The 20,631-nt window shown below is 42.6% G+C and overlaps 1 protein-coding gene across 2 annotated transcripts in view; it reads right to left on the reverse strand.

The window, feature by feature from the left end:
- lyst (lysosomal trafficking regulator) overlaps positions 1 to 20,631 on the reverse strand; it is a 258,955-nt gene that overhangs the window by 47,152 nt on the left and 191,172 nt on the right. For both annotated transcript variants that reach the window (XM_067984126.1, XM_067984127.1), the window contains exons 23-28: positions 19,444 to 20,161; positions 16,189 to 16,369; positions 10,212 to 10,381; positions 6,584 to 6,814; positions 5,614 to 5,780; positions 1,452 to 1,604 (exon numbers count right to left, since the gene is read on the reverse strand). In XM_067984126.1, the coding sequence (XP_067840227.1) occupies positions 1,452 to 1,604; positions 5,614 to 5,780; positions 6,584 to 6,814; positions 10,212 to 10,381; positions 16,189 to 16,369; positions 19,444 to 20,161 (1,620 nt within the window). The remainder of the gene's footprint in view (positions 1 to 1,451; positions 1,605 to 5,613; positions 5,781 to 6,583; positions 6,815 to 10,211; positions 10,382 to 16,188; positions 16,370 to 19,443; positions 20,162 to 20,631) is intronic.

Consider the following 20,631-nt stretch of genomic DNA (forward strand, 5'->3'; position numbering starts at 1 on the left):
GCACTGAGACCAGCCTCTAACTCTGAATTACACTGTTCCCCTAACTCTGAATTACACTGTTCCATTCTACACTCTGTTCCCCTAACTCTGAATTACACTGTTCCATTCTACACTCTGTTCCCCTAACTCTGAATTACACTGTTCCAGTCCACACTGTTCCCCTAACTCTGAATTACACTGTTCCATTCTACACTCTGTTCCCCTAACTCTGAATTACACTGTTCCAGTCTACACACTGTTCCCCTAACTCTGAATTACACTGTTCCATTCTACACTCTGTTCCCCTAACTCTGAATTACACTGTTCCAGTCTACACACTGTTCCCCTAACTCTGAATTACACTCTTCCATTCTACACACTGTTCCCCTAACTCTGAATTACACTCTTCCATTCTACACACTGTTCCCCTAACTCTGAATTACACTCTTCCATTCTACACACTGTTCCCCTAACTCTGAATTACACTGTCCAAGCCTACACTCTGTTCCTCTATCTCTGAATTACACTGTCTCTCTATCTCTGAATTACACTGTCCCAACCTACACTCTTTTTCTAACTTTGAATTACATTGTTCCAGTCTACACACTATTCCTCTGACATCCCATGAAAAATCTAAAAGAACCATCTGCTGTGCAGGCAATATATTTGTATAAGATTTTATTTTAGGCCAGTGCTCAGCTCCAGTTCTAGGCATCGTGGACTTAGTGTCAGGCACTCCCATGTCATCCCGTACATCATTTCAGTGGCACAGGATCCTGAACGTAGCTGCAAAAACAGTCTAATGACTGCAGTTGTTCTAGTTTATGTGTTAGTTCTTTGAGATTCTCTTGGAGTGGTCGTCTTTTAAAAATACAGAAGACAATGAGCAGTTTTTGTATCTTTGTAATTACTTTTTCATATGCAAGACTTAAAGAACTGGAACACAATTACACAAAACTATTTCAAGTTTCATGGGGTGCGATGGTGTTCCCGTAAATTGAATACATAAACAAAATGCTTACTTAGCTGCAGTAACATGCATTGCAGCGAAGTAAGTCAACAGCTTGTAATAACTGCTAGAAGTATTTGTATCTGTCCTGTGGAAAGTTCCATCCTGAGAGATTGGTCGGCACATCAATCACTTTAGTTTCTGGGAAGGAGAATTACATAGAATATACAGGATAGAAACAGGCCATTCGGCCCAACTGGTCTATGCTGGTGTTTATGCTCCACACAAGCATAATAGTGTTTATCAATACTGTGAAACCCGAGTCCCAATTACAGGTTCCACTCACTAAACAGCCAATTAAAATGCATTGTCACATCACAGATATGGAAAAACAAAACATTCAAAAGTCTACTGAAATGAACATAATTCATAAATGGTTCTAAATGTGAAAATGTACAGTTGCACTGCTTTGCTGATCAACCAGTTAACATGCAGACAGTTAAAAGAGACTTGTGGCACTCACCAGCAATACTTTTCCTCTTCTGGTGAATGGCATGATGCTGAGTTGCAGGCAAATGGAAGGAGCTACTCATATTCTGAGCATCCTGGTTAGCTGTAGTTTTTATAAATTCAATGGCGCTCTGAAGGACCCGGAACTGCAGTGCAACAGCCATTTCTAAATAAGGACAGACATTTATTAAATTCACACTGCAAATTCAGGCCGAGTTGTCGTAATACAAGAAAAATGAGGACTTTGAATAGAAGTCCCCTGTTCATTTATTTTATCCCAACATCTTTGCCCCAACTATGATTTGTTGTTCTGTACATCTGGCTCAGGAGGAGAGGGGGCTGGGGTTGAGTGGGGTGGGGTAGGGGAGGAAGATCCACTCCAGGACTCAATCAGCACTTTTACTTTGCTGTTAATAAAAATCTAATTTCAGGAGATCTCCATGGACTGCTCTCCCCCAATTATTCAAACTCACCAGGCACCACTCTCCAGGGGCCCGTGCCACAGAAGACCCATTCATCTGCACACATGTGCAATGTAATGACGCCAGAATGGCCACCACCTCAATGTGATTCACCAGACACATAAAAATATAGGTTTTTGCTGCTGCCAGAACAGCGAGCATTGAACTCTTTATATTTACAATGCAGCCACCGACAAGAGAAGCCCACACTTGCCTTCGGTTGCACTCTGCTAATGTAAACGCAGCTAATGTTTCACTATTCTCTTACTGTCTCGTCAGACTGGGCTAATCCGACCGGACTGCTTTCCGGACCCCCTCTGGGTATTTTAGATTGCCCTGCCGGAACACAAATCTTTTACGTTGACTTTTCCACCTTAAAGGCACTTCTTTAGCTCAGGTCACAGGGCATCAATGTCACTGCACTGACACCCAGCATTTATATTGCTAAACCGTTCCCTATTATCCTGACATCATGATCATGGGCCCAAGATTTTGCTGTTCGGGATAAAGGAGCAGGTTTTAGCAACATAAATGTGGGGGGCAGGAGCATAGGCCAAAGAAGAGCTAAATGTAAAGAGGTTTTTAAACACTACTAAATCTGGCTTCTTTATCCCAACAGCAGAATTGTAGCCTCAGTTTAACATGGCTCCATATTCCTGTTGCTGGGATAAGAGCGCTAGATTCAATGGTAGATAAGGGAGTGTCTTTGGATGCTTATTACAGCCTTGGTCCAAACATGGACAAAAGAGCTGAATTCTAAAGGCAGCATTTGACCGAGTGTGGCACCAAGGAGCCTTGGTAAAATTGAAGTCAATGGGAATCAGGGAAAACTCTCCAGTGACTGGAGTCATACCTAGCACAAAGGAAGATGGGAGTGGTTGTTGGAGGCCAATCATTGCTGCAGGAGTTCCTCAGGGCAGTGTCCTAGGCCCAACCATCTTCAGCTGCTTCATTAATGACCTTCCCTCCATCATAGGACTACATGCATGCTAAACAGCTGAAGCAACATGCTATAGACAGAGCTAAGCGATTCCACAACCAACGGATCAGATCAAAGCTCTGCAGTCCTGCCACATCCAGTCGTGAATGGTGGTAGACAATTAGACTACTAACGGGAGAAGGAGGCTCTGTAAACATCCCCATCCTCAATGATGGCAGAATCCAGCAAAAGACAAGGCTGAAGCGTTTGCAACCATCTTCAGCCAGAAGTGCCGAGTGGATGATCCATCTCAGCCTCCTCCCGATATCCCCACCATCACAGGAGCCAGTCTTCAGCCAATTCGATTCACTCCATGTGATAGCAAGAAACGGCTGAGTGCACTGGATACAACAAAGGCTAAGGGCTCCAACAACATCCCGGCTGTAGTGCTGAAGACTTGTGCTCCAGAACGAGCTGCGCCTCTAGCCAAACTGTTCCAGTACAGCTACAACACTGGCATCTACCCGACAATGTGGAAAATTGCCCAGGTATGTCCTGTCCACAAAAAGCAAGACAAATCCAATCCAGCCAATTACCGCCCCATCAGTCTACTCTCAATCATCAGCAAAGTGATGGAAGGTTTCGTCGACAGTGCTATCAAGCAGCACTTATTCACCGATGCTCAGTTTGGGTTCCCCCAGGACCACTCAGCTCCAGACCTCATTACAGCCATGGTCCAAACATGGACAAAAGAGTTGAATTCCACAGGTGAGGTGAGAGTGACTGCCCTTGACATCAAGGCAGCATTTGACCGAGTGTGGCACCAAGGAGCCCTAGTAAAATTAAAGTCAATGGGAATCAGGGGGAAAACTTTCCAGTGACTGGAGTAATACTTAGCACAAAGGAAGATGGTTGTGGTTGTTGGAGGCCAATCATCTCAGCCCTAGGACATTGCTGCAGGAGTTCCTCGGGCAGTGTCCTAAGCCCAATCATCTTCAGCTGTTTCATTAATGACCTTCCCTCCATCATAAGGTCAGAAATGGGGATGTTCGCTGATGATTGCACAGTGTTCAGTTCCATTTGCAACCCCTCAGATAATGAAGCAGTCCATGCCCGCATGCAGCAAGACCTGGACAACATCCAGGCTTGGGCTCATAAGTGGCAAGTAACATTTGCTCCAAACAAGTGCCAGGCAATGACCGTCTCCAACAAGAGAGAGTCTAACCATCTCCCCCCGACATTCAACGGCATTACCATCGCCGAATCCCACACCATCAACATCCTGGGGGTCACCATTGACCAGAAACTTAACAGGACCAGCCACATAAACACTGTGGCTACAAGAGCAGGTAAGAGGCTGGATATTCTGCAGCGAGTGACTCACCTCCCAACTCCCCAAAGCCTTTCCACCATCTACAAGGCACAAATCAGGAGTGTGATGGAACACTCTCCACTTGCCTGGATGAGTGCAGCTCCAACAACACTCAAGAAGCTCAACACCATCCAGGACAAAGCAGCCCGCTTGATTGGTACCCCAACCACCACCCTAAACATTCACTCCCTTCACCACCGACGCATGGTGGCTGCAGTGTGTACCATCCATAGGATGCACTGCAGCAACTTGCCAAGGCTTCTTCAACAGCACCTCCCAAACCCGCGACCTCTACCACCTAGAAGGACAAGGGCAGCAGGCACATGGGAACACCACCACCTGCACGTTCCCCTCCACGTCACACACCATCCCGACCTCGAAATATATCGCCGTTCCTTCATCGTTGCTAGGTCAAAATCCTGGAACTCCCTACCCAACAGCAATGTGGTCAAACCTTCACCACACGGACTGCAGTGGTTCAAGAAAGCAGCTCACCACCACCTTCTCAAGGGCAATAAATGCTGGCCTTGCCAGCGACGCCCACATCCCATGAACGAATAATTTTTAAAAATATAGGCTTCCAGAAGGCATTCGATAAGGTTCCACACAATAGATTATTAACAAAAATGAGAGTGCATGGAATTGAAGGTAACCTATTGACATGGATAGGGTATTGGTTAGGAGGTAGGAGACAGAGTAGGGATAATGTCTATATACTCAAATTGGCAGGATGTGGCTCGTGGTGTCCCCCAGGGATCTGTACTGGGGCCTCAGCTTTTCAGTATATTTATTAATGACTTAGACGAAGAAATAGAGAGCCAGACATCCAAGTTTGCTGACAGCATTAAGTTAGGTAAATAGTGTAGATGGGAGCAGAAAGTTGCAAAGGGACATTGATAGATTAAGTCTATTGGCCTGCTCCCGTTCCTAAATGCTGGGAGCCGCCTCACAGACATTGTGTCTCAGAATCTGCTGAAAATATATGCCAACGTAAAAGTAGCTAAAAAGCACCTTAACTATTTTCAAAAATATACTAATGCACTGCTACATGGTGAGAGGAGCTTGTCAGCTGCCACTCCTGCATGACCATCCTTCTTCCCAGCAACAAGGACACTTCAGCAATCTTCAATTCAGTTCCTATTTAAGTCCATTTCTTTTTTGCAGCAATTCATAAAATTTCCAATTCTGAATTACTTGGTTGTAATATCCCTTCAGTAGCTCATTTAAAAAATGGTCCAGGTCCATTTTTTAGTAAAAACACGTAGCTGGGGCTAACAGTGTCAATTTCACACGCTGTGAAAAAAAACTGAAACTAAATAAGAATTAAAATGAGTCCGTAATTTCTGAATTATTCTGTCTATGCTTTTAAGATAAACTTTAATTCGATGAAACTCTGTATTCAGTTTGAATCTTTGACAGCTACCTTTTGTCTTTGTATCTTTGCTGTTCTGCAGGTATCCCAGCAGCGAGATTAAATCCTCTATTATGCGAAAATATGGTAAACCAGAGGAGCTGCAGGAGTGGATGGTAACTGCAACCAGCAGCTGCTGAATATCACACAACAGTAATTTGTATTCACTCATTGGAATGCTACAATGAAAGAAAGTGATTGGATAAATTTAGAAAAACAAGGTAACTTTGAGACAGTGAAAATTGCAATGTATAAAAGCTAGAAGTTGTTTTAAAGCCTTTTAAAAATAATACAGTAACAATCGGGATTGTTGAAGCCACAAAACTGTAACTCAGCTGAGATATTGAGGTCAAACTACAAAAACAACAATATGCATTTATATAGCAACATAGTAAAACATCCCAAGGCGCTTCATGGAGGTGTAATGAGACAAAATGGGTGCCGAGACAAAGGAGATATTCGGAGGGCGAAACAAAAGCTTGGTCTAAGAGGTGAGTTTTTAAAGAGGACCTTAAAGGATGAGAGGGAGGTGGAGGTGTTGAGGAAGAAAGAAAAGAATTGCATTTATATCATTCCTATCACGACCTCAGAACATCCCAATGCACTTTACGGCCAATTAAGTATAGTCACTGTTATAATGTAGGAAACGCGGCAGCCAATTTGCACACAGCAAGATCCCACAAACAGCAATGCGATAAATGACCATGTAATCTGTTTTGGTGATGCTGATTGAGGGATAGATATTGGCCAGGACAACGGGGACTGCTCTACATTCCACATTACAGATATTGGTTTGAGTTCAGTAGCTGTAGTACGATGGGAACCTAACAGTTTCATTCTTACTCCAGGTAGACCTAAAGCAGAACGAGCTGTTTCAAAACTAATAAAGGAAAACGGAACAGTTTTAAATGATATTTGCTATGATTGTAAGATAATTATTTGGCTTCACAATCTATCAAGACCACCATAATAACTTCCTTACCCATTCTCTAGTCCGTTTAGTGCTGCTAATGTGTTAAACAAGACGTACAGCAAGCCATTGTCGAGCAGTATATCAGCTAACTTGGGGCAGGCATTTAGAAGCTGGAGTAGGACACACAATGTATTGTGCACCAAGGTATTTTCATACAGAGAGTTTTCAATGAGGCCCAGTACAGGAATAATGCACCTTTTACGGAATGGGTCGATGTGAGTCATAGCCTCTGGATCCAACCTGTTATAATCGGGAAACAAAAGGCAAATTACTGAAGAGTTGAACAAGAGTTACTGAAGTAAAACTTGCCCTATATGTTGACATTTGCACATTTATAACCCACAGATCTGCCACAAAACAGCGGTGCACATTGAGCAATGAAAGTGCAAAACAAAACTAATTACTGATGAAGTATTATTGCTCTTATAAGTGGTGTAGGTCCACATTCTGATGGCAGGTTCAGCCACCTTCTTCCATCTGCCAATAACTAAATGAATTCCTCAGAAGCAGCACCAGGGTGACACAACAAATCAGGCTATTCTTGGTGCAGGCCTCTGCCGTTCTGTCTTTAGACTTCAGTGTCTATGGCTCCAGCCTGTCTGATGCATCTAATTTGTTTGCAGCTATATTACTACTCTGAGGATAGATTTACATCGTATTTACAGCAAAGAAACAGGCCATTCGGCTCAACTGATCTATGCCAGTGTTCATGCTTCATACGAGCCTCCTCCCACCTTACTTCATCTAACCCTATCAGTATATCCTTCTATTCCTTTCTCCCTCATGTACTTATCCAGCTTCCCCTTAAATGCATCTATACTATTTGCCTCACTCTATATCGTAGTGAGTTCCACATTCTCACCACTCTGGGTAAAGAAGTTTCTCCTGAATTCCCTAATGGATTTATTAGTGACTATCTTATATTTATGGCCCCTAATTTTGGTCTCCCCCAAAAGTGGAAACATCTCTACTTCTATGGATCGGTGTGAATAGCTTCAACTGCACCTCTGCACTCAGTGCCCTTCATCTATCCCAGCATGACATATGCCTGATGTCACCATGCAATAGTTCAAATTATTGGGCATTTCAAATGTGTTAAAGAATAAAATGCCAAAAGCCTGATATCTGGGAAAGCCCAGATCCTGCTGGCTCACTAGCTGAATTATTTTTTAAACAACCCTACTCCATGTGCTCATTTGCCCCCTGCTAAAACTCCTCCACCATATGTTAGAGGCAAGCACACTCCTTGACACCTTCAACACAACCACAATCTCTAGCTGATAAAGGAAGGACCCCAGCCAGTGTACAACTTATACAGATCAACATCTCTCTAAGCATAAAATATTGACCAAGATCATAGCTTCCAAAAGAGATGCAGCTACCCTTGGGCTGGCCCATGCAAACCAAACAGGTTTGATACGATGTACTTTACCACTACCACAGCACCGACACTTTTCTCCACTACACTACCTGGACACAGAATAAGTACTCAACCAGCTGGGGTGGAAATTCCTTCTAGCGACATTCGCATAATGCCTCTTGGTGACATATTCAGGAAATGGATAAAAGTCCAGTGCTCATAAGAGGCTGTCAATGCACCTTCAGCTCCCAAAACAAGAAAGGGGACTTGGGGACCTGGACAACCTAGGTCCAGAGTGCACACCAATAGCCTCAAGCTCCCCTCAGTCAAGGGACCAAACATGGATTTCCAATATCTCCCCTGGTTATAGAATTGTTGGTGACATGCATCAGAGAAAATTCAAACATCCACAAAGTACAGGCTGGCAGGGCTGAACACAAAATATCGATCATATACTGATGACATAAGTAACCAACCATCCCAAACATCTCATTCCCCAGAATCTTTCTAAACATTAGAGATTTTGTGCCTGTCAGGGTACGGTCAACTACTCTAAAACAGAGCACGTGTCCCTTGTGCAGGACGTCCCTAAGCACATACGGTGGTAAGGGCCTAGCTTTAGATACCTGTGGATTCGAGGCATAATGAAGCTTGCCATCCTGTATAAAAAGAACCTATCGCCTCTTTCCTCCCCACTTCTAACCACGCTATATGCCGATCTAAATAGGTGAAATAAGCTGCCCATATTACTTCTGTATAGGGTGAACATTAAGATCAATATCCTTCCTTGCCTTCTCCAGGTGAACTCAGTCATGGTTCCAGCTCAACAATTCCAACATCTTGGAAATCACACCTCCAGATTCCTCTGGGCAGGCTAAAGGCTATATATACACCGTAAGCATCATCATCTCCCAAAAAAAAGGACTTCACCTCCCAAACATCAGTCACTATTACTTGTGGTCCTAGATCATGGGATCGTACCCTCCCAACAAAACACATGGTCAGGAATTGAGACTGGGGCCCCTTTACCCCTATATGGTCTACACTTCACAGACCTCCAGAAAAAACCAACAAGGTTGCTGAAGCATCTCTATTACCTCAACCGTCTCAGTTTAGAGAGAGGGGTGCATTTCCATAAAGATCTTTTCTGGTTGGCCAGCTGTCTCTCTAATATAGTGCAATGGTGAGCACTTGACTCAACTGATTTCAGAGCCTGTCATGGGAAAAGCATCACCAGACTACATAGAATTTACAGCAGAGAAACAGGCCATTTGACCCAACTGGTCTATGCCAGTGTTTATACCCCACATGAGCCTCCTCACACTGTAATTACCTCTTCCCACTAGGCCAACTGCTCTGTGACAAATTATCCTCTTCCACCAATTAGCTGAGAAATTCCATTTTACAAGTAATACTGCTGGTCCAGATTAGGTATATGAATTTTTTTGGTGGGTCAGATGAGTTCCCCGAGTGTCCTCAGCATCCTGAGGAGTGAACTTAAATGCAGCACAGCAAATACTGCTCCAACAGAATGCTTGAAGGATTCGAAGAGAGCTAACATTCAGAAGTAGTTCTTGGAGCAGTTTAGCTATCATTCACTGATTTTCAGTAGTTTAATCCTTACAAATACGATTATATTTAAAGTGGGAGTGTCACAACAGTTATAAAGAACTAGGATCAAATTAGACTATCTGATTTTTAAGATACTTTTGACATGATATGGAATAATGATTTGGGTTTATTCAGTCTGGCAGTATGAATTAAATGAGAAAATACATGATTGGAGCAGCCTGGATTAACAATTAACATCAACTGATGTTAAAAATCTGTCACATTGTCCCTTGGTAAATCATTCAACCTAGTGCAGGTCTCACTGTTATCAGGATTCATGTGTAAACAACAATCAGAAGAAGAAACAAATAGGTGACCAATTTAATTGCAATTCATAATAGCAGCTCAATTTTTAAAAAGGTGTCCAGATGGCATAAACCTCTTTAGTCTTCAGTTGATCGAACAAACATATCATCCTCTGACACAATAAAAAATCGTCCATCTTCTATGCACTCAGGTTTTAAATGTCTGTTTAGTTATTATATATATTTTTGCATTTGATTTACAAACATCACAAATTGATGAATATAGGTTAAATTAGAGTTGCTGTCCTCACCTCCCAAGCACTGCATAACAGGGGCTGGCAAAATTGATTTTGATTTTAGGAAAGCTACCCTGATTGATGGAAATAGATAAAAATGAATTAGATTAACAAAACGGACGTACTCTTCATCCAAACCGACTGCCCGTCCTAACAGCATTTCGAGGAAGCACTCCAACAACCCCTGTGTCCCTTGGTGAAGATATAGCTGGTTGGCCAACAAGGAAAATCCATGGTTTTTCAAGAATTTTTCCTTTTGTTCCTTTGATGCTCGTGTGAAATATGCATCCAGCAGCTGTCAACAAAACATGTTAAACTCAATTAGCAAAGTGAGACATGTGGAGCCTTGAAGTAAAAATCTGTCATTAGTTAAATTGAATACAGAGAATCGTACAGCACAGAAGGAGGCCATTCAGCCCATCATGCCTGTAGCATGCATTTCCATTTGAACTAATAATAGCCGTGAAGCCAGCTCTTCAAGGTAGCATTCAAAAGTCTCACTCCCCAGCTCTTTCCCCATAGCCCTGCAATTTTTTCATTTTTAAGTAGAGATCCGAATCCCTTTTGAAAGTTACGATTGAATCTGCTTCCACCACCTTTTCAGGCAGTGCTTTCCAGATCATAACAACTCGCTGAGTAAAAAAAATTCTCATCTCCCCCCTGGCTTTTTTGCCAATTATTTTAAATCTGTGTCCTCTGGTTACCGACCTTCCTGCCAGTGTTAACAGTTTGTCCCTATCTACTCTATCAAAATCCCTCATAATTTTTATTAAATCCCCCCTTAACCTTCTCTGCTCTCCCCACAGAAATGAAGTCTTTCATCCCTGGTGCATTCTGGTAAATCTCTTCTGCATCCTCTCCAAGGCTTTGACGTCTTTTCTAAAGTGTGAATCATACCATAACCTGACTTTCAGTGCTTCAAATAATGAACAACCCCCCACTTTGATCAGTACACTCACATCTGCCCAGTATAATCACGTTGCCCCAATTCATTATTACTCTGGAATCGAGACAAATAATCCACTCCTCTAGTTTCGTAGATTGCTACTAATATATGTAGAATAGAAAACCTGAGCAATGAAGTGCTCTTTGAGGAGTTCAGAAGGCAATCACTGAAATGAGACTTTTAAATGCTAGCTTGAAGAGCTGGCTTCACTGCTATTATTTGTTCAAATGGAAATGTATGCTGCAGCCTGCTATTATTGTGACCTCATTGAAGTGTTTAAGATGATTAAATGAGTTGATAGGGTAGCTAGAGAGAAACTATTTTCTTTGCTGCGGGAGTTCTGAACAAGGGGGCATAACCTTAAAATTAGAGGTAGGCCATTCAGGGGTGATGTCAGGAAGCACTTCTTCACACAAAGGGGAGTGGAAATCTGGAACTCTCTCCCCCAAAAAGCTGTTGAGGCTGGGGTCAATTCAAAATTTCAAAACTGAGATCAATAGATTTTTGATAGGCAAGGGTATTAAGGAACCAAGGCGGGTAGATGGTGTTAAGATACAGATCATCCATGATCTAATTGAATAGCAGAACATGTTCCAGGGGATGAATGGTCTACTCCTGTTCCTATGTTGCTAGATGCTCTCACTGAGCTGGTAACAAAAATCATTGAAACACCACAAGCCTCACAGATTGAAAATCTACAATGAAAAAGAAACTAAATAAAAATGAAATAATGTTTGGGAACTGTGGCATAGAATGTCGCTTCAATCAACATGTTGGGCCATGGAGTGGAGGATGTCGGCATTCTATTCTTCCCCAACCCTCATGCAAATCAGAGGTTTAGTTATGAAGATAGTCCAGAGAAACTGGGGCTCTTTTCACTGCAACAGTGAAGGTTAAGTGGAGATCTGGGAGAGGTGTTAAATGATGAAAGATTTTGATAAGGCAAATCAGGAAAAATTATTTCCATCAGTCAATAAATTGGTAACGGGAGGGCATAAATTTAAGATCATCACCGAAAGAGGTTAGGAGAAATAAGTTCACGTTGAGATGGAAAAGCCCTAGCAGAAACAGTGGTAGAAGCAGAATTCATAATGGTTTTTAAAAGCAAAGTGGATAAATATTTGAAAAATAAAATTAAATAGGGTATAGGGAAAGGACAGGGTAATTGGACCAAGCAGATAACTTTCACAGAGCCAGCACAGGTGCAATGGGCCGAATGGCTTCTTTCTGTGCAGTAAAATTCTATGGGGTGAATTTGCTTGGGGCTCCTGCCTAACTTTGTTGGGAGGCCCACTTATATGCATAAACGGGGTTCCCACTGGACTTATTGCAGCGGAGCGGGCAATGCCAGAGAAAACTCCGGCATATGATTCCACTTCAAACACTGTCAATGTCATACCTCTGAAGGATTATCTGGGGAGGATGCCGATCTTCTACGATCGACAGAATGCATTGCGAGGTTACTTCAACAGCACCTCCCTCCCCTGCACCGCCAAGAAGAACAAGCGCAGCAATGTTGTGGGAACACCTCCAAATTCCCCTCTAAGTCACACATCATCCTGGTCGCTTCATCGTTGTTGAGTCATAGTCCAGGAATGCCCTACCTAACACCACTGTGGAAGCACCATCAGCACAAGGACTGCAGCAGTTCAAGAAGGCCCATCACCACCTTCTCAGGGCAACAAGGAATGGGCAATAAATGCAGCCTGGCACGAGTTGCCCACATACCAAGAATAAAGCCCTTACCCACCTCCTGCAGGGAAAAATGCAACTCCCTCATTAGTGCCCTTTCTAGCTTCTGACGACCTCTCTTCAGGCCCACTAACTGCATAGACATCAAGTGTTGACCTGCTTCACAGCTGTCTTGCCTCCACCTTCAATACCCTGGTTCCCACAGGGAACTATGTCCCACCGCCACCATTGTTCCCAATACACCAGCCACCTCTGTGGACTTGCATCTGCAAATCAAAGACTACAGTGCACAGGCTCAACCACGCTGGTAACCCTCAAACAGACCTGACTTCACCCCCTCAAGCTGTCACTGCATTCCTTCTCTTTGGAGCTCTTCCAAGAGCACTTTGCTCCATTAGGAACAAAAAATAATTAAAACGGTGCAAAACAATTCTTTATGCAGTGGCGCAGTAATAAAAATTTAGTTTAGTAGCATATCAATGTTCTTTTAGAATCTTTTAGATAAATGGAGTTCTGTATGGCTATAACCAATATAAATACGTTAAAAGGGCTCTGCGATGCTCAGGCTCCTGACACCTACCCAATACATAAAGGGCAAAAGGGTAACTAGGGAGAGAGTAGGGCCTCTTAAGGATCAACAAGGTCATCTATGTGCGGAACCACAAGAGACGGGTGAGATCCTGAATGAATATTTCACATCGGTATTTACGGTTGAGAAAGGCATGGATGTTAGGGAACTTGGGGAAATAAATAGTGATGTCTTGAGGAGTGTACATATTACAGAGAGGGAGGTGCTGGAAGTCTTAACGCGCATCAAGGTAGATAAATCTCCGGGACCTGATGAAATGTATCCCAGGACGTTATGGGAGGTTAGGGAGGAAATTGCGGGTCCCCTAGCAGAGATATTTGAATCATCCACCGCTACAGGTGAGGTGCCTGAAGATTGGAGGGTAGCAAATGTTGTGCCTTTGTTTAAGAAGGGCGGCAGGGAAAAGCCTGGGAACTACAGACCAGTGAGCCTGACATCTGTAGTGGGTAAGTTGTTAGAGGGTATTCTGAGGGACAGGATCTACAGGCATTTGGAGAGGCAGGGACTAATTAGGAACAGTCAGCATGGTTTTGTGAGAGGAAAATCATGTCTCACGAATTTGATTGAGTTTTTTGAAGGGGTAACCAAGAAGATAGATGAGGGCTGTGCAGTAGACGTGGTCTACATGGACTTCAGCAAAGCATTTGACAAGGTACCGCATGGTAGGTTGTTACATAAGGTTAAATCTCATGGGATCCAAGGTGAGGTAGCCAATTGGATACAAAATTGGCTTGACGACAGAAGACAGAGGGTGGTTGTAGAGGGTTGTTTTTCAAACTGGATGCCTGTGTCCAGCGGTGTGCCTCAGGGATCGGTGCTGGGTCCGCTGTTATTTGTTATTTATATTAATGATTTGGATGAGAATTTAGGAGGCATGGTTAGTAAGTTTGCAGATGACACCAAGATTGGTGGCATTGTGGACAGTGAAGAAGGTTATCTAGGATTGCAACGGGACCTTGATAAATTGGGCCAGTGGGCCGATGAATGGCAGATGGAGTTTAATTTAGATAAATGTGAGGTGATGCATTTTGGTAGATCGAATCGGGCCAGGACCTACTCCGTTAATGGTAGGGCGTTGGGGAGAGTTATAGAACAAAGAGATCTGGGAGTACAGATTCATAGCTCCTTGAAAGTGGAGTCACAGGTGGATAGGGTGGTGAAGAAGGCATTCAGCATGCTTGGTTTCATTGGTCAGAACATTGAATGCAGGAGTTGGGATGTCTTGTTGAAGTTGTACAGGGCATTGGTGAGGCCACACTTGGAGTACTGTGTACAGTTCTGGTCACCCTATTATAGAAAGGATATTATTAAACTAGAAAGAGTGCAGAAAAGATTTACTAGGATGCTACCGGGACTTGATGGTTTGACTTACAGGGAGAGGTTAGACAGACTGGGACTTTTTTCCCTGGAGAGTAGGAGGTTAAGGGGTGATCTTATAGAAGTCTATAAAATAATGAGGGGCATAGATAAGGTCGATAGTCAAAATCTTTTCCCAAAGGTAGGGGAGTCTATAACGAGGGGGCACAGATTTAAGGTGAGAGGGGAGAGATACAAAAGGGTCCAGAGGGGCAATTTTTTCACTCAAAGGGTGGTGAGTGTCTGGAACGAGCTGCCAGAGGCAGTAGTAGAGGCGGGTACAATTTTGTCTTTTAAAAAGCATTTGGACAGTTACATGGGTAAGATGGGTATAGAGGGATATGGGCCAAGTGCAGGCAATTGGGACTAGCTTAGTGGTATAAACTGGGCGACATGGACATGTTGGGCCGAAGGGCCTGTTTCCATGTTGTAACTTCTATGATTCTATGATTCAAATCCTAGTTTTCAGTGCAATACATGGGACTGAGTGTCTAGTTCTTGACAGTACACATCCTGTACAGGTTTCTGAAATATTGTTTCTGCACCACACATTACATTTGAAGTTTTTACAGCTTGTCACTTTGCATCACTTGCTCGGGTTCCCTTTGACCAACCTCATCTGCTGACTTCATCCAAAATCAATGCTGATACCGTTTCCTTAGCTCCCCAATCAAACATGACCATAAATTTAATTCTATATATTTCAGAACTGCAGCATGCTTATTTAAAATGCAACATAATTGTGTTTATATTTTTATAGGGCTCTGTAAATTTGTGTTTAATGTATAGTTTCCTTGCCTGAGAACCTAGAATCAATTCACAGGGTGTCAATCATCAATAAGATTAATCTTTGAATGCCAGTTAACATTAGATAAATGGATTTAAAATAAAACTGAGCTCTTAATTTGTAAGCAAACCCCAAACACTGGTGTTACGAAGTGAAACCTCTCACATAAGAACACTGAAACAAGAGAAGGCCATTAGGCCCAACAAGCCTGACACTTAAATTGATCACCTCACCTACTCATTTCCTTACCAAATCCTTCAATCTGTCCATAAACACATGTAATTGGCAACTTTTCCCAGAAGTCTACAACTTTATCTAGAATTGAGAACTACTATTCCTCATGTAAAGGGGAGTTTATGTAACAGGGATGAAAGCCCAGTCTTTTTTCATGTCAGAATTTATGCTGGCATTTAGCAAGTTAATTACACAATAATCTATAAACCACATTCTTTATGAGCTGTTGCCTTCTCTGACAGACATAGCACTGTACTATCATTGACAATTTGAATTCAGACTCATTTTATAAATCTAAAACAATGGAATGAAGTGTATAGAGCTGACGCCAACTTAGATTTGATTTAGATCAGAGTGTGTTCACTGCAGCATTGATAATATGGAACATGACAGCTGGTGTTTGACATACTGGTTTATCCATTTGTCTTGTACTATTGTGTAAAATATCAGGATGTCATGAACAAGCTTCTGAATGCATCAGCCACTTATTTCTCTTACTTTAATAACTCCTTGCTGTATTACTGGAGTTGGATGATTGACAAGGACTATCAATGCTTCCGGCTGGATCAACTTGTCCATCACATCAGCTAGCATTAGATCTGGCAAGATGAGCAGGATTCCTCGCAAAAGATTATACAGTCCACAGCAGATTAGAATAAGACAGTCTTCTGTCGCAGATCTAGGTACATAAAATACTGATGTCAATAACGTGAGAAATAACCTAAAGGAAGAGTCCAGACACAACTGCTTCCAATTAATACACAGAACTAACATGTCAGCCTTTTATCTAAACATTAAGAGCCTATTTTAAACTTACCTGCTTGATGCCATTCACTGTTCTGCAGAGATTGTTTGCAGCCCTTTGCCACCAGATAATGCAGTCAGATGGTGACCTAAGGTTCATTCATGGCAGGAACTAGACACTGAAGCATTCTTTACATTAAATGTGTTTGAAGCCTGAAGTATCTGCATAATTAAAGAGTGTTGAGTGCATAGTCAGGGCCCTAGAGTTCTGTGATTCAATGACTGCAGAAACCACGGAATTACTCTCCTGTCAGAATGTATCAAATGTTGTAAATGTTGTAAATGAGGGTAGCAAATGTTGTGCCTTTGTTTAAGAAGGGAGGCAGGGAAAAGCCTGGGAACTACAGACCGGTGAGCCTGACATCTGTCGTGGGTAAGTTGTTGGAGGGTATTCTGAGGGACAGGATCTACAGGCATTTGGAGAGGCAGGGACTAATTAGGAACAGTCAGCATGGTTTTGTGAGAGGAAAATCATGTCTCACGAATTTGATTGAGTTTTTTGAAGGGGTAACCAAGAAGATAGATGAGGGCTGTGCAGTAGACGTGGTCTACATGGACTTCAGCAAAGCATTTGACAAGGTACCGCATGGTAGGTTGTTACATAAGGTTAAATCTCATGGGATCCAAGGTGAGGTAGCCAATTGGATACAAAATTGGCTTGACGACAGAAGACAGAGGGTGGTTGTAGAGGGTTGTTTTTCAAACTGGATGCCTGTGTCCAGCGGTGTGCCTCAGGGATCGGTGCTGGGTCCGCTGTTATTTGTTATTTATATTAATGATTTGGATGAGAATTTAGGAGGCATGGTTAGTAAGTTTGCAGATGACACCAAGATTGGTGGCATTGTGGACAGTGAAGAAGGTTATCTAGGATTGCAACGGGATCTTGATCAATTGGGCCAGTGGGCCAATGAATGGCAGATGGAGTTTAATTTAGATAAATGTGAGGTGATGCATTTTGGTAGATCGAATCGGGCCAGGACCTACTCCGTTAATGGTAGGGCGTTGGGGAGAGTTATAGAACAAAGAGATCTGGGAGTACAGATTCATAGCTCCTTGAAAGTGGAGTCACAGGTGGATAGGGTGGTGAAGAAGGCATTCGGCATGCTTGGTTTCATTGGTCAGAACATTGAATGCAGGAGTTGGGATGTCTTGTTGAAGTTGTACAGGGCATTGGTGAGGCCACACTTGGAGTACTGTGTACAGTTCTGGTCACCCTATTATAGAAAGGATATTATTAAACTAGAAAGAGTGCAGAAAAGATTTACTAGGATGCTACCGGGACTTGATGGTTTGACTTATAGGGAGAGGTTAGACAGACTGGGACTTTTTTCCTTGGAGAGTAGGAGGTTAAGGGGTGATCTTATAGAAGTCTATAAAATAATGAGGGGCATAGATAAGGTAGATAGTCAAAATCTTTTCCCAAAGGTAGGGGAGTCTATAACGAGGGGGCATAGATTTAAGGTGAGAGGGGAGAGATACAAAAGGGTCCAGAGGGGCAATTTTTTCACTCAAAGGGTGGTGAGTGTCTGGAACGAGCTGCCAGAGGCAGTAGTAGAGGCGGGTACAATTTTGTCTTTTAAAAAGCATTTGGACAGTTACATGGGTAAGATGGGTATAGAGGGATATGGGCCAAGTGCAGGCAATTGGGACTAGCTTAGTGGTATAAACTGGGTGACATGGACATGTTGGGCCGAAGGGCCTGTTTCCATGTTGTAACTTCTATGATTCTATCCCAGAGTGATTTTCTCTGCATTCTGGAGGGGTTTGTTTTGTGTTTGTTTCCCACTCAAGAGCACTTGCAGACTGTACCTGCCATCAACACAGTCAGAAAGCAGTTGTAACAGTTGCTATCACAGATACAATAAGCAAGTGCACTGAATAGAAGCCAAGCATGGACTAAGGGTCTGTTTTTTTAAATAAGGGAATATAATTAAAGATATAGCACAGCAGATTATTCCACACCTTGTAGGAAGACAACGTGCACATCAGGAGGCTTTTTTATTCACTACATTCCACTGTCAATGGGGTAATTACAGGACAGAAGTGCCCACGGTCACCTTATTTTTTCTTTTAAAGCGAAACAGCTTGCTTTTATTTGGATTTAATGCTGCAGAGCATAATGGGAAAATCTATCCTTTATGTGTAATATTCGTAATGGCAATATAGCACCCAGAGTTGGATGATTGACAGTGGCTCATCTAGAGTTTCATGGAGACTAAAAACACAGCAAGTGGGAAGCTGAAGGGGCCAACTTGAGTCCTACCACTACACGGCACAGGATGATAGCACACAAATTTGTTAAGATAATTGCATCGCCTTGTTTGACCCTGTAAATTATATTTGTCATTGAACATGAGAGAGAAGGGACGCAGGTTTGACTCTCCTACTCTCAACCACACTATTAAAGTTAAGTGCTGGAAGTAAGGTCAGATGCCTTTCCAAAAGAGGGCATGCGAATGGCGGAAATGGCAATGCTGGCTCTGACTCTGTGTTTCCTAAGTCAACTCAGCAGCAGCTTTAGAATAGGCCCAGGAGGTCTCACAGCCACTCTCTCATCCACAGGAGTTGTATGGCCCAGTGAGACCAGTTCAAACAACAACATCTTGCATTTATATCGCGCCTTTAATGTAGTAAAATGTCCCAAGACGCTTCACAGGAGCATTATCAGTCAAAATTGGAACCGAGCCACATAAGGAGGTATTAGGGCAGGTGATCAAAAGCTTGGTCAAAGAGGTAGGTTTTAAGAAGCACTTTGAAGGAGGAGAGGTAGAGATGCAGAGAGATTCAGGGAGGAGGTACAGAGAGAAAAAGGGGATTTTGTCCCCTCACAAAAATATTCTGGTTATGAATAGCTGGTATTGTTGTAGCAATCTCTGTTAGTGACTAAAAGATAAAATACTGGATTTTTTTCAAATAATCTGATGGTACAATGAATAATTCAATTGTTACCTTTCTGTAGCACTGTCAGTTTGATTATAGGGTCGCTCATAGAGTGGTGAAAAACCAAAACTCTCCCATTCTTCAGGAATCAAATTCTTGTCAGCCATACTTGGCCAACGTGCCATAACTAAAGATCCATTTTGTGAAGGAAATGCCAATCCCAGGCTAGTAAAATCACTCTGACTTCTTTGGAATGTCTGAAGTCCTCGGAGACTGTCGGGTCGATTTATTGCTTCATCGCCTGCCCCTTCCTGTTTCAGATCTTGTTCCAAAGCTGATGAAATGCTATTGCTCTCATCTGGAACATGTTCACCTTCAAGCCTGGAGATCACATATGCTGGGCTATCAGGCTCCACCACAGATTCCAAGGATTCTTGTACGTGGCCACCTATATTACCTCGGGCAGAAGCTCCCTTTTCAGACTCGCACAGGGTTTTTGCTGACTCACAGCTGCTGAGGTACAGCTCGTCCTGTGCTCTTTTCATTGTTTCTGCAGCGCCCATTTTGGGGGAATTCTCTTGCAAAATGCTAACAGAGTCAGACTCGCACTCAGAAACCTCTCGTACACCATCGAAGCTCCGTTCCACTCTTGTCATTAGTCTTCTGATTCGTACTTGCGGTGAGGTAGAAGGGGTCACTGACGGACTTTGGGACTGCTGCTCATACAATGGAAATAAAGGGTTCTCCTGCTTTGGATAGTTAAATGTGCTGCTTTGTCCTTTATCTCCTAGAAAGTGGGAAAAAAAGAAATCAAGATGTTGCTATATTACTGAACATGAACTTGTATATATGTTATCATCGAATAAAACAAGATTGAAATTCACCAAGAGATATCACCATCAATTCTCAATGTGTTCCCACTTTATTCTACTGAACTTCATTCCTTCCTTTATTAAATTAGATTTATTTTTTCCATGTTTTCTTTACACCTTTTATTCCAAGAGAATCGGAATTAGTCTACTTCCATCCATATATCTCTTTCTTTTACATTAAAACAATTCCAATTACATTCTCAAGTGATAAACCACTATGGCAACAGTGGGTATCCCAAACTTCAGTCATCACAATGAGGGATTTTTAACGTCAGAAGCATACCATGAAAGGACAGAAGACCCAAGGGAGCATTCTAAAGGATTCCTTTAAAGCACGTCCTTAAAGGGAGACTCTTTGACACCTTTCTTTTTCTTTTGCAACATG

The sequence above is a fragment of the Heptranchias perlo genome, chromosome 5 (genome assembly GCF_035084215.1).
Source record: "Heptranchias perlo isolate sHepPer1 chromosome 5, sHepPer1.hap1, whole genome shotgun sequence".
NCBI classification, from domain to species: domain Eukaryota; kingdom Metazoa; phylum Chordata; class Chondrichthyes; order Hexanchiformes; family Hexanchidae; genus Heptranchias; species Heptranchias perlo.